This window comes from Protomyctophum bolini, assembly GCF_963924005.1.
Source record: "Protomyctophum bolini genome assembly, chromosome: 6".
NCBI classification, from domain to species: Eukaryota; Metazoa; Chordata; class Actinopteri; order Myctophiformes; family Myctophidae; genus Protomyctophum; species Protomyctophum bolini.
In genome coordinates this window covers 24,868,338-24,882,415 of record NC_137867.1, presented here as the reverse complement: position 1 = coordinate 24,882,415, position 14,078 = coordinate 24,868,338, and the positions used below count along the sequence as shown (strand labels likewise).

Below are 14,078 nucleotides of genomic sequence, written 5' to 3'. Positions count from 1 at the left end.
ACATGTATTTGTTCTGTTTACATATTCTGCTATTTCCAACAGAGGCATGAAGATAGATACTGATACCCAACATCACCACCAACTGGCAATGATGTCATTTACATACTTAGAACTTAAACTAGACAGAAATACAAATGTGTGAACACCAGTGTTCAATTATGTAATAAAACTACATGAAGGGACAATAGAGTTTACAGAAGATCCACCAAACCACAGATCCACCAAACCACCTTCAGTCTTAATTTGTACCTCCGAATTAAATTATGTCTGATTTTACTGTGTATGCAAGTGCAGGAGTTCATGTATTGGCTCTTGCTCTGCTGAATGATTTAATACTTTATTGGCAGAAATGTAAACGGTACAGAGAGTACTGTCAAACACTTAGTCCAAAAGGATATCACAGAAAAATGTCCTTGCGGTCTTGTTTCCATTCAGGTCCTGGGACACACACACACACACACACACACACACACACACACACACACACACACACACACACACACACACACACACACACACACACACACACACACACACACACACACACAGAATTACAATTGAAGCAGTGATCCAAGATGTAAGAATTGTATGTGATTTCATGTGACAGGTTCTTAGTGGGTTTTATCGGCTGTTTATTGTACAAAAGCTGAATACTGTTTATGTAGGCTACTGTACACAATAGTGGACATATTGGACAATATGTCAGTTGTGGATACCAATGTATTTGTGTGACAAACTTCTAAGCAGATATTGTGTGTGGTTTATAAATGACCCATGTCTACGTTTACACAGATTCTTGTTTTTCAATGCTGTATTTTTACTTCTGATCTAGTATTTGTATGGAAGTTTATAACAGCTGCTCAATAGCCTACTCCCATAAAATGTAATGTGCCACCCCCACAGCTATCTGTTATGGATATGACTGAGGCCTTCGGACAAAGAACAATATAAATGCATAATACCAATACAAGTTTTCATATACTGTGTACAGTAGGTGATGTCTTCAACTCCTTATCCAAAGACTGTAATGTCTGAGTGCTCTGTGTATTGAAAGCTATAGAAAGTAGAGGTTGTGTACTAATTTGAATCTTGGGTCTTTGTCTGAAGTATTCAGTTTACTTTACTAGTTTTTGCCTTAAATGTGCCTAATTATTCTATGTGCAAGAATTGTAAATGTTGTTTTATATTGTGCCTCTCCACACAAAGAAACAAAAAAAACATGTATTTTCTGATGAAAGAAATGACTGTTCAAACATTGATTGAGACATTATACTTTGTGTCTAAATCAGAAATGTAAATTCATCTACAGTATAAACCATCATAGAGATGAATGACTGTTGTGGTTTTTAGCAGCTACTCATTTTCAATCAGGTAGGATGTGACAAAATATTACCTGTCACAAGCTCTGAAATGAACTATTATAGTGTGTTTCAATCCACCATGTATTTGCTGCATTTGATTTAATAGAATGGGTATTATGTAAGCCCAATTTATCCTTATTCATATTTCATAAAACCATTTCATTTAAATAGACTATAGTCTAAGTGACGAAAAGTGTTGTTTTTGTAGTTTTTTTTAAACTAACATTTAGGTCATTTATTTAGACGGTGATTTACATACAGTATACTGTATCTATTTTAAACTTGTTCTCATTCCCTCATGCCATTTCATCTCAGCAGCAAGATATTCTAATTAACAGGCTGATTTGCAATATCCTGAATTAATCAACAAGGCAATAGAGCAGCTTCTACCTTCAAATGCTTCTGAATGTTTTATTTAACAGATAATCCCCCGCCCCCTACACAGACACACACTCATTCCCCTCACAACCTAAAACAGACACATGGACAAACTATGGCACAAACAAAACCATTTCCACTAGCTCCCCCCAAAGCCCATAGTTATTCACACTGTCCTGGTTGTCAGGGCCTGAATGCTTGAAAGATCACTGGTATGAGAGATAGAAGAATGGAAAGTGGAACACACGATTCCTCATTTGGGTACTGGTTGAGGGAAGCATTGATCAAAGCCCCTTTGTGTGAGCCACTACCGCAAGAGAGGTGTCTGCACAACAGACCAGCAGAAGAGAGAGACACATGAAAGGAGCACTGCTGATTGGATGGCCTCTAGCTCTTCCATCTGAGATGAACAGCTTTGCAGTGATTACTGTGCAATAGGGAGGGAACACATTAGCTGCATAGATATGTATGCATTTTACCAGATTTATTACATTTACATTTAATGTAATAAATTTATGTACTGTAGTAGTAGTACAGTTGGTGTATAATACTGATCAAATAGCACTTAACAAGGAGGGAGAAAATGCTGCATTAACTGTTTCAATTGTATTGATAGATATCATGTTATGTCATACAGTATCAGTACAGTGTTATAATCTGATCGCCCATGGCTGTGTACTTGTACGTGAGACACAGTGTACTTGATATGTATTGTGTACTGTCTGAACTGTAGCATACTTTATAGTTAAGTGTTGTTGTCACGTCATTGGATCCAGCTCTATACATGTCCAGCTCTGTATATGTTCCTGTGTGTGTAATAAACTTTGTGAACCTTTAGCGTGATACTGTCTCGTGTCGCGTTATTGTTCTCGCGGGCCTGCCGCCGCTGTCGCCGTACCAAAGGTATACTTCAATCGGATTGTCACACACCACCCAGCCCACTACCTGTCTGTCAAACCAGACGAGGGTCCAGTACTTAGAGTTTACAACACATAGCTTACATGCAAATCATCATCATGGATGCTTGTAAGCCCAATGATGGCTGGAAACAACTGTTCATGTTCATGATTGCACATAGAAATAAAAACAAATATCAACATTTAATTACAGAGAGTCCTTAAACTGATTATGATGCATCAAGACGTGCTCTTTAGTCCACACAGTAAAAGATGCCATGGACCTGTCCATTTGGATATATTTGTAGACTGAGTTTGTGCACGTCTGTGGTCAAATCATGCCCCCCAGCATGTGATGTCATGCCAATTAATGGCATTATGGTTCCTCTGATTACTCGCAGAAGCTGAAAATGATCTCTTTTGATGTCAATAAACAATCATATAATCATATAGCAATCATAGTTGTAGTAGTGTGTGTGTGTGTGTGTGTGTGTGTGTGTGTGTGTGTGTGTGTGTGTGTGTGTGTGTGTGTGTGTGTGTGTGTGTGTGTGTGTGTGTGTGTGTGCGTGCATGTGCGTGCATGCGTGTGTGCGTGCATGTGTCCAGAGAGAGAGAGACTCTACACAATGGGCAACAGGTTTTTTGTAGTTGCATTTTCAACATTTCGATATGACTCCCAACATTATGCTTGTGCTTCTGGTTCATGCTTGTAATGATGAAGAGCATGGATGGCGAGATAGTAGGCTGTAAAGTGAAGGTAAAGGCCATACACATCAGTCATGAACATAATGATGTAAGGATATAACCCCAAGCAGTTTGACCTTTATACTTCATTGCTCTCTGACATTTCAGTTATGAAAAATGGGACCCCACAGGGGCCCAAAACCATATGATATGCCGGTCATACTTTTACCTTGAGAAAACAGATTGTTGGTCTTTTGTGGGCCTATACCTACAACAAGCCTGTCAATTTCTGTAGGTTTCAAATCTGCCTTCTTAAACCAATGTTTCATTAACAGCGTAAGCGTAGCCTAATGTCAGGGGTGGATTAACCCCAACAAGGGCCCCATAGCCTCTAAGTGGCCCCCATAGCGCACGTGTGTGCAGAATTTGTTCATCTTTTTGACCAAAACGATGCACTATGCACGAATCACACGATGCATTAATAGGTTTAGGATAGGTATAGGAGGCACCAAGATTGTTTGTGATATGGATAAATGTTATCGTAAGAGCCATACTGTATGATGTCTACTGATTTTAGTGGTAATTATTTATGTCACGTCACAGTGCAGGGCATGGTCAAGGCCAAGTTGCAGGTGTTGCTGATAGGCAGAGGCACACCGTTTTTCAACTGTGCAACAGAAGCTGTGGTCTGTATTCTGGACGTTTGATTGTTTATTTATTTAAGTATTTATTGAATGCTGAGGTGACAGATCGGCTGTGAAAATAAATATTGTTTATTTATGAATTCACCGAACAGTTTGGACTTCAGTTTATCAAGCACACCTCAGAACACCTCCTTGCCGTCAGTATACCACTAGTGCCTTTAGTATAGGACTTTGGGCACTTAGTTTGTCTTATATGTGAGTCATGTATCAGTTTGTGGGGGAAAAAGACTATAAGAAAGGTGGGCACCAAGGATGAATGGGCAGGCACCTGTCTGATCGCTCAAATAGAGGAGGCAGTGGAGTGGGATGTTCGAAAGCCAGATTGAAATTCGTCAAAAAGCCTACACAGGCACGCACACACACACACACACACACACACACACACACACACACACACACACACACACACACACACACACACAGTAAACCATGAAAGTTCTTGAGGAACTATGAGCTACTCCTCACCTCACAACCAGTCGGCCTCCAGCTGACCTGCTCTACGGCTGCCCTATGTCAATCAGACTCCCCACTGCCCCGTTGCCTCAGGAGGATATGCTTCGTTCCACAGACGGCTCCAAGAAGGAAAAGGTGAACTAAGGCATATGCTGACAAAAGGAGGAATGCATCACAACACACACTGAAGGGAAGGATATGTGGTGCTTATGCGTACGTCAGCAGAAGACAGGAAAACTTGTGACACCATTTGACCCCAAGCCCTACAAAGTCATAGCGGTAAAAGGCACCATGATACATGGCCATGTTGTCACATGAAACCAGTCATTCTTCAAACTCCTGAAACACCAACCTGAAATCCCACTGACACCACCCAGCGATGAAAGTGACAAAGATAATGACAACCCACAGGTTGATCCACAGCGCCCTGTTGAACCAGGATGTGTGCCCCAAGCCATGAGGAGATATACTCTCAAAGACCTGAAAGACAGAGACTGTTGTTGGAAGTTTAAAAGGCATTGAACCATGTGTAAAAAAAGAGAGAGAAATCTGTATTTGTGCAAAACAGTTATTTGAAAATGCAACAGTGATGGTTATTTGAATGTTCAGAAATATAACCTAGAGTCCTAGACAGACATTGAAGGTCAGCCAAAAGAAGTGGTTTTGTATGTAGTGTGGGTCTACTACAGCTTTGAGAGAAACGATGACGTCACTAGGAAGCCGGCGAGTGGTAGTATAGTGGTAGTTGACAGAATGTATGCACCACCAGAGCCATCAGCTCATTACAATAGCAATTGTACATTTAGACATTTAGGTGCCCAAAACTGCCCATGATAATGGTGCCCAGCATTCCATATCCGATTAAAAAGACGGCTTTAGGACCCAGATATCACGCGGCGGAAGATCGGGTGTGCACTGTGCAGACTGTGCTCGCTACGCTACTGCATTCATTCTCCAACTCCATCATCATCACTCACATATACACTACAATCACCTTCGTGATGCTACAGCTGCATCATATCATTCCAAGTTCAACTATAATTATTTGTTTTGGAATGTTAGTAAGCGGACAGTTGGAGGACTCTAAACTGAACGAGAGGCCTTATGTGGTACTCCAGAATCAAAATTTAGGTAAGGGTTCGCAAGTAGGCTACCATACCGGTAGGCCTACAGTATGTCACGTACGCTAAATGCAAAATTGCGCTTTTCGCTCTTCTGAGACGCAGAGCATTATTAAACTAATTATTGTTCATAGTTAAATTATAATGAAAATGGTGTTATTATACATTTGTATGTCTTCTTTCCAATATCAAATTCAATGTTTGATTGTAGGATGCATCTTTTGTTACAGTTGCAATGGCGACGGTACTTTCTATCCTGCTGGTGGTGATGATCACAATGGCTGTATGTGTTTACAAACCACTGCCTCGTCGATGAACCTCTTGAACACTTCATGGAGGATGGATAACAATCTCTCAACTCACTGGGAGGCAGCCAGCCAATTTACATGTATAGGCTACCTAGATTGAACAGAATTGACGGTTTATTTTAATCAAGTTTTTTGTCATGCGATAGGCTACCAGCATTTAGAAGTTGAAATGCCTTGGATCCTTTTTCTGTAAAATGTTTTGTTTAATTAAATTGAATTATTATAATAATTCAATTCAGTATAACAATGCTGTTACAATACAAATTTGTCCATATAATATATCGGAGTTATCATAAATAAATAAAATAACATGAATAGACTTGGTGGTTTATAATAAAAATGTTTATAGTGCTTCCATTTGTTATTTTGTTATCATGTCTTAATTGATGTAGCCATATACTTTCTTCTGTTTTAATCAATAGTAGGCCTAGCTATGTATAGTTGTATTGCTACAGCATTTATTGGATGTTGTACTTGAAAAGGAGTGTTCTCACTCAATGTGTTTTATGTTTTAAATAAGTGCAATGATAAGATATGGGGCTGACATGGGCATCCAGGTGACCTGCATGTTGCCACTCCAAATGGCTTTATTTCAATTTAATGACTTGCTAGAGAAATAAAATGTATCACAAGAGTGTCACTTTAGCTCTTTTAATAGGAACAGTTGTCAATAAGCTACAAGTCCATCCATATCAGCCATGGAAACCCACCTGATGTTTGCATTCTCAGATTAACTAAACAGTCATGACATGGGGTACAGGCTTTAGTTCCGACATACAATTGGTTCGACTGTCATTAGACCGACACCCTAACCTACCCCTAAGTGCAACCCATGTCGGACCAATGCATTTTTGGGGGTTGCATGTTTCCATTCAACATTTCCATTTCACTTCTATTCTTTTACTGTAGGCATTAAGAAAAGGTAACAGTGATCTGAAACTGCAACGCTGCACTTGGTACACAAGTTATCATTTGCACAATAAAGTAAAAATCTGTTCACAGTTGATTTTTAACATTGTTTACAAATCATGATAGATCTCAATTTTGATTTCTAACACACATTCCATATTTAGACATCATTTCTCCTACATAAACCAGTGTATAGGCCTATGCTCCACTTAGACAATATAAATGGATCACAATAAATGGCTGGGAATGGGATACTATATCATTATGTAAAACCCAGAGCACAGATGGCTGGTGTGACTGAGGGAGATTACTTTAGGAGCAAAACAATCATGAACATGAAGTAAATGTTAAATCTGCTGTGTACCTTTGTAGCCTACAGAAAACATTTAAACAATGACATATCAGTTCAATCATGTGGAAATAAAGTGCTTTTATTTAAGAAATCAACAAGTTTTTGACATGTTAAAATAAAATAAAAAAAGCTTTACAGCTAGCAAATGGCATTTTATAAAGACTGTTCCCTCAAAATCTAACCAAAGCTAGCCTTGGTAAAGTAGGCTTTTGAGCAGTTTGGCAATGTGTTCATTAAAATAGCAAATATTGAGCTCAAGCCTCAGAAAACTGGACAAAGCAACACAGGCTGTTGATAAATGGTTGGTTATCAGTTAAATCAACTATAGTGGTTAATGGTCTTCATCACTCAATTACATTTGGAAAAATATCTTTTTGAAGTAAAGCATTTTCAAATCAGTTTCCACTTCAGAAAGGTTGGTCTGAGTACCATTGCATGACAGAATAAACACCTCCACTTCCTTAAGTGATACATGCCTCTTAAATATTAACCAGCATCTGATATTCAAGTCCATAATATCATTCTGCCAAGTCAGTGTTTGTAGCTATAAGATGCTAAAGACTTGCCCTGCTGGTTTTTCTATATCTTTCATTATTATGATCCATGCAACACTGATGTGATCACGTCTAAACTGTATATTTTACCAGTATCATATCTTGCTTTATACTAGTTATTGTTAGCACAGCCTATGTGGAGCATGTCACACCAACATAAGACGACTTGTATGAGTGACAAATAATCCCCTTTGATTCTTTAAATCATGACACACTACAGTATGGATACACAGGCACAGTGGGCGCTGCTATTGCTTCTGTGAACTGAGGTGATAATGGTTGAGGTTATTCAATAACTCTAAAATCTAAATCGCCCTAACCATTAAACCAAAAATGGGGCACGCTAAACAAAATAAGGCATCAGCCTAAGGGAAGCCAGGAACTTCCTTCTTCTTGTGCAGCAAAGATACCACCATGCAGCTGAATTACATTTTCTCACAACATGCTTTGATAATGATATCCATCTTATACTATACTGTACATTCACAAGTATCAGATTTTGTTTACACTTTATCCGTAAACCTTCTAGCCAGTTTGGAATGAACAGAATAGAAAATTATGGTATAAGTATAACATAAGGTGTGTAATGGTTGACATCATTCTGCACAAAAGAAAAATAAATAACGATTCCAATTTCTACAAAGAACAAGCCCAATTTCAAAGCAGAGACTGTGGAATAATGGAACCCTGAGATTTTCAATCATTCAGTAAGACCCTCTACCAGGTGACTCTTTCAAGTCATTTCCTATACTTCAATGCTACAGAACCCACTGTTGATTTAACCCTGCTACTCAAAAACATACGGTCAATGACGTATTGGGTCGCAATTATGATTCTTAACTGAAGAACAGGACACATAACTGACTACGCATACAAATATATAAAGGAGTATGTTCTTACCAAAAATAGCTTTTAGGAATTTTGAATAAAGGGAGTTTGATATTGCCTGCATGTGCAAAAACAATGATCTATTACAGAAAGGATTAGAGGTTGCATAGATTGACTGTAGTGGTTGGGAAAGTTGAGGTGTGGCTGTTGGTTCTGGATCTGGAAAAGTTAACACGGTTACAGCAAGGTCTGGCCTCACTCCTTATAGGCTTAATTTATTATTTCGTCACTCCACCTAAAAAAAAGGGACGCATTTTAAACTGGAAAAAAGTCTGTTGTAAATACGTACATCGCTGAGCGACATGTCATGACACTTATTCGGCAAAGAATAATTAGCCTTTATTCCCTCTTGTTCCTTTTACTTTTCAGTGAGAGATAGCTGCAATATCCTCTCCAGCTCCTCTTCCTCTTGCCGTCTCCTCTTCTCGTCTTCCTCTTGAGCTCGGGCTGAGAGCTCCATGGCCAGGCGGAGGTTTGTGTCAGGGCTGGAGGCTGAGACTGAGCTCACAGGGCTGGATGTGCCTCCCAAGTCCACTAGCGACCCCTCTGGGACACTCCTAGAACAGGAGAATAAGAGCAATAAGAGAAGACTAGAAGACACGTCTCTTCTTGTAAATAAATACAAACACATTGCAGTAGAACTCCATTGACCTGGCTTTTGCAGATATACAGTAAATAAAAGGCGCCTACCTGTCACTCGGGCTACTGAGCATAGCATCACTGAAGTCGCCGTTAAGTGATGGGGGATGGGATGGGGCACCATCCCAGCTTATGTCCTGTAATAAAATCCAGAAGACATTAGCGCTTACTGGAGAAGGAAACTAGATAGAACCGATTTATCTTGAGATTAGGAAGATAGCTGCAGGCAGAATGTGTGGCCTGGTTAGGTACAGTACATGTGAGTGAACTTGGTTCTCTAGTCTACTTGATGCCCTGACCTGTCCTGGGACATTGCAGGACTCCAAAAGACTCTGATGGATGGCGTATTGCAAAAGCTCCTCGTCGTGGTTGGACATAGGAGTGTGGCGGCTTCCCCCCCGATGGCGGTAGTGCACAGGCACATCAAACACAGAAGGACACACATGGAATGGGAGGGGTGGGAGGGGTGCTAGGTGGACCAAAAAACAATGGAGCCGTTTTCAGCAAGTTCCTATAAATGTTTTAGAATATGATACGAATAAAAGACTTAAAACATTTGATGCATCACATATGTTAAGAGCGAAATAGCTTTTATCCTACCAGCAGCTTCTACATCTTCCCCCTCTGGCGTAGGTGTTGTAGCTGCAGATGTGTTGGCTTGGTTTTCTGTATTGCATTTGTTGACATTTCCAAAAGTAATCCTGGCATTGAGCACATGGAACAGGGGAATCTCTGTGTGAAAAGGTCAAATAATAGATTAAAATAGGTAAATAATTAAAACACCTTAAAATAGATTTTGCAAATGAGTGAGGACCTCTGTTTATCACTTGAATGTGTGGTTTGTGGGAAAAATATATATATTATGTGCCAATATTGTGCCATTTCTTTTCTGTGAGGGGATGGTGAATGTACCAATCTTTACAGGAAATCCTGGGGGGAACTTCAGGGTGACAAAGTCCCGCAGCCGTGCAAAATGGGAGCTGGTCCGGGCCATGAGGTCAATGATGGGTGTTACCTGCTCCACCAGGGACAGGGGGTGATCCTCACTCATCCACAATGTGCCCTTGAACCTGTGTAGAATAAAGAAAATGTAAACTCACACAAATTATAACATCCCCTTATTTGACATTTGACAAAAGGTTTATTGTGCCATCATGCTGTTTCTTCCCCTCACTTCTGTGTTCGGGTGCTGAGCTCAAGAGGACGTCCAATGTCTCTGTTTTCCAGGTCAAACTCTGGGTCAAAATATTCCTCTGGAGTGATGGCAGTTGGATTAGTGGCAGTTGCATACTCCAGAGTAAGGTCCTATCAAGATAATTACAAGAAGTGTTCATATCAAGTCACCTGGTCGACTCCCACAACTTCAAAAAGTTATTCATGCATAGTTGCTAGAACAATGTCTTCTTACCCCCTGTGCACTTATGTGCTGCTCCACAGTGCCCAGAAGAGACTCAAGGACATTCCGTTCACCTAGTATGAAACAAAGTCCATTTCCCATTGACCATATATTCACACATGGACATTTTGCTCTTACATCATATTTGGACTCACTTCGTATAAAGTAAATGCCACCATGTGAATAATGGTCTCAGTGGATAACACATTTGTTGTGATCATGTTACATTGACCTTTTAACAACAACTCTCCTTAAACACCATTTTGGGGAAATCATGTCTGCACAAGGTTTCACACATACTTTTTATCCTAGCCTTCTCCTCATCTGTAAGATGTTCTGTCCTTGTCCGAATCACCACGTTCACATTGTTGACACTAAACACCTGAGAAAACAACCAAGTATTATTCACATACCGGTAGATAAAGTGCACTGTCACAGTAAGTTTTAGTGATTATGTTTAAAATAAAGTTACATCATATGAACCTTTGCTTCGAAACCATTGACAACTTCAGTTTTGTCAGTCCTCCATCCCCAGACCCCAGACTTATTCCTGGTGAAAATAAGATGTTTCTTAAGAAGAAAAAAATAAAACTTGCCATAACTTGCAAAAGTCCAAGTTACAGTGTGTAGCAATTTTTCTTCAATACACCCTAAACGAAATTCAGTATAACAATGCTGTTACAATAAAAATGTCACACACACACACACACACACACACACACAGTCTATTAGATGATAGGTATTCAGACTTGAGTCAGGCTGTTGACTCACACAATTTTAGATTTTTTCAGCATTAGAATCTAACAATAGCGCATAAAATAGTTTGTGAGTAAAATAATGTCACGGCAGGGATGTACTACATTATGTAATCAGCATAATGTGAAAAAGTGGAATGAGGAAAAAGATGGGGACTCTTGCCTCTCAAAAGCAATATCCTTGGTGTCTAGGTACGTATTGACAATGGAAGTAGTCAACCTTTTGGCAACTTCCTGTTCAGCAGGATGCATTGAATCTAATGTAACATCCTCCATTTCTTGGGATATGTTGAAGCGTTCAGTGTCCACCACTTCCTCATCATGGTTCACCTCCATCAACTCTGTGCATGTATCTGTTGAAAGTTCCAATATAAACGAATGTTTTGCACAAACAGCAATGAGAATGACACAAATAACTCTGTCAAAAGGTTAAGGCCTGTGTGTGTCTGAGACACTGTGCGCAACTGAATTCACGTACCATCGCCTCTGAAGATGTAGCTCCGACGCCCTCTGATCCACGTCATGTTCTCAAAGCCCAGAAGAGTAGAATCTACTCGCAAGCTGGCACCACTCTTCCAGATGCGACAGATATCACTTGGACAAACTCTGGACACAAGGGGGACTAAAAAGAAAAGGTGGCATATGAATATTCAGAAAGCTAAAAATGAAAGCAGAATTTAAAACACAAAATTGGCAACAATGTTGAGAATGTCTTTTTTCCCGCATGACATCACAAAATCTTAGTTGGCAAAGCATTCTATATTTTAGTGAAAAAACCACTGGGCTTTGCTTTAAATCCCATAGCATATGTATTAACTGCCAACTGGCCACTTAAATGAACTTGTTTTCTTTTCAATCTTGACATAAAACACATACACATACATTTTTGGTGTATAACACATACACCAATTTAATGAATTAAGTGACTACTTAATTTATTTAACATGTAGGCCGCTACTGTATAAAAAAGGGCACTAAAAGCTTACTCCAGCTGGTGAACTCCCATTTCATTTCCATGTAGAAATCAGGAGACTGGGGGCAAAACAAAACATTGGTTAATTCATATTTTCGCTAGTACATGCTTGAGTTTTAGAATAAAATGTAAAAGGCAAGAGGCAAAGCATTTTGTCAAGTGAAACCTCTCTGATCTTGGACAGCAGCTCAGGCACTCCTCCTAGTGCTGTAGATGCTTTGAGGTAGTCTCTGCGTTGAAGCACCAGTTGAACCATCTCTGGGTCTCCAGTACTGACTGCCTCCTGCAGCACTAAACACAGAGACAGATTCAGTCAAACACACCACTCTAACTCTTTTAAGCTAAGAAAATATGTCATCCACAAACTGCAAACATTGATTATAAAACCTCAGGGCTCGTGGTAATAAACACTGAGGGCAATAATGCCTTACGGCAGACAGAAAAGAAAAGTGGTTTAAAGTGGTTTTAAAGACAAGTGTACTGTATAAGAAATACCATTTAGCCGAAGTATAGGTTGAAATACAGGGAGGGCTTCAAGTGCCCACAAAGCCACTAAAACATGACATTTGTAAACCAAATACATAGACACAAACAATCATGCGATTGCCTTGCCAGTTGCCAGTAGGTAATTTAAGATTAAATGCCTAACCTGTCCAATTCTTGGAATTCTCTTTAGTTACTGAAGCCCCGTGTCTCAGAAGGACTCTCACTGACTCTAGGTGCCCAAGTGACACGGCTAAATGAAGAGCTGTCCTCCCTCTGGGATCCACGGCCTCAATGTCACTCTAAAGGAAAAATAAGGAGCGATTTAAATGAGTGCAATCCAAAGAAAACAAACCGAGCCGAGAACCGTTCTTGGTGAAAAGGTATGTGCCGCAGCCAAATGTATATCAGTTTCGTTATGAAAACTGTATGACAACTAATTTTCTATCCATCTATCTATGATCTATCTACCTATCTATAGATAACCTATGCATTTATTTAATATGTCATTAAACCTAACGTTTCTATTGTTACTGAATAGTGAATGCCTACAAGGCTTTTAATTCATTCAAAAAGGATGTAGGTCTACTGTCAAGTGTCATAAAACGTCTGTCAATCCACTGGAGCCACTTGGAACTGCTAAATGTGACGCCTGGCCTACATTACTAGATGAAGACCTACATAGATAGAGAATGACGCGTTATTTAATTGTGTAGCAGCTGATTCAACGATATCTGTATATTATGTTCTGATGAATGTGAGATGTTTACAAACCTGGGCTAAGTCATTATCCAGTTTCCTGTAATCATTCTCCCAAACCGAGGAATGCAGTGGAAACGACACTCTAATAGCTTCGCTAACGATAGCCGTGGACATCTTCCTCTTTATGAAGACTCGCAATAAAACGTTTGGCAGGTTATAATTATAGCCATGTGAAAGACTGCTGTATTCCCTCGCAGCGATCGAACATAGAATCAATATAATTGATTTCCTCGTCAATTGGCAATACTAATGTAGCCGGCTAGCCAACTTTCCCCCAAAGCTTTTCCTAAATAAAACTTTTGAACACGGAAGTGTCAAGACTATACCATTATGATAGGGGTGTTTTGAAATAATACCGTAAAACACATACATAATTACAATAAAAAATCAATAATAACTCAAACCACTGATCCAACTTCATTATTCCATCGTTTATCAACAACGGTGATTTAAACACTTTCG

The 14,078-nt window shown here is 39.6% G+C and overlaps 1 protein-coding gene and 1 long non-coding RNA gene across 3 annotated transcripts; one reads left to right on the top strand and one right to left on the bottom strand.

Annotated features, from left to right (window-relative positions):
* The first annotated feature begins 5,449 nt into the window (after positions 1 to 5,449).
* LOC308317605 lies at positions 5,450 to 6,224 on the top strand. Its single transcript, XR_013964273.1, has 2 exons — positions 5,450 to 5,607; positions 5,828 to 6,224. It is a non-coding gene; the product is annotated as an uncharacterized lncRNA (long non-coding RNA).
* Positions 6,225 to 7,229: 1,005 nt separating this feature from the next.
* Positions 7,230 to 14,060, bottom strand: ankrd13a (ankyrin repeat domain 13A). Of its 2 annotated transcripts, XM_080765514.1 has the most exons (15): positions 13,629 to 14,060; positions 13,021 to 13,156; positions 12,538 to 12,662; positions 12,385 to 12,430; positions 11,877 to 12,020; positions 11,562 to 11,751; positions 11,127 to 11,193; positions 10,944 to 11,025; positions 10,656 to 10,717; positions 10,422 to 10,552; positions 10,160 to 10,317; positions 9,848 to 9,979; positions 9,547 to 9,716; positions 9,299 to 9,384; positions 7,230 to 9,165 (listed from the first exon to the last, which is right to left on the bottom strand). In XM_080765514.1, exons 1-15 carry the CDS (start codon positions 13,728 to 13,730, stop codon positions 8,967 to 8,969), a joined length of 1,830 nt encoding a protein of 609 aa, XP_080621640.1. In that variant the 5' UTR covers positions 13,731 to 14,060; the 3' UTR covers positions 7,230 to 8,966. The 2 variants fall into 2 exon arrangements, with proteins under 2 accessions (XP_080621640.1, XP_080621641.1); XM_080765515.1 differs by lacking the exon at positions 13,021 to 13,156.
* Between the last annotated feature and the right edge of the window lie 18 nt (positions 14,061 to 14,078).

Coding starts and splice junctions, on each gene's coding strand:
- ankrd13a (XM_080765514.1), bottom strand. CDS start 13,730: ATGTCCACGGCTATCGTTAGCGAAGCTATTAGAGTGTCGTTTCCACTG. Junction 9,980..10,159: donor AGGATTTCCTGTAAAGATTG/GTACATTCACCA, acceptor CTTTTCACACAG/AGATTCCCCTGTTCCATGTG. Junction 9,717..9,847: donor GGAAGATGTAGAAGCTGCTG/GTAGGATAAAAG, acceptor TGGTCCACCTAG/CACCCCTCCCACCCCTCCCA.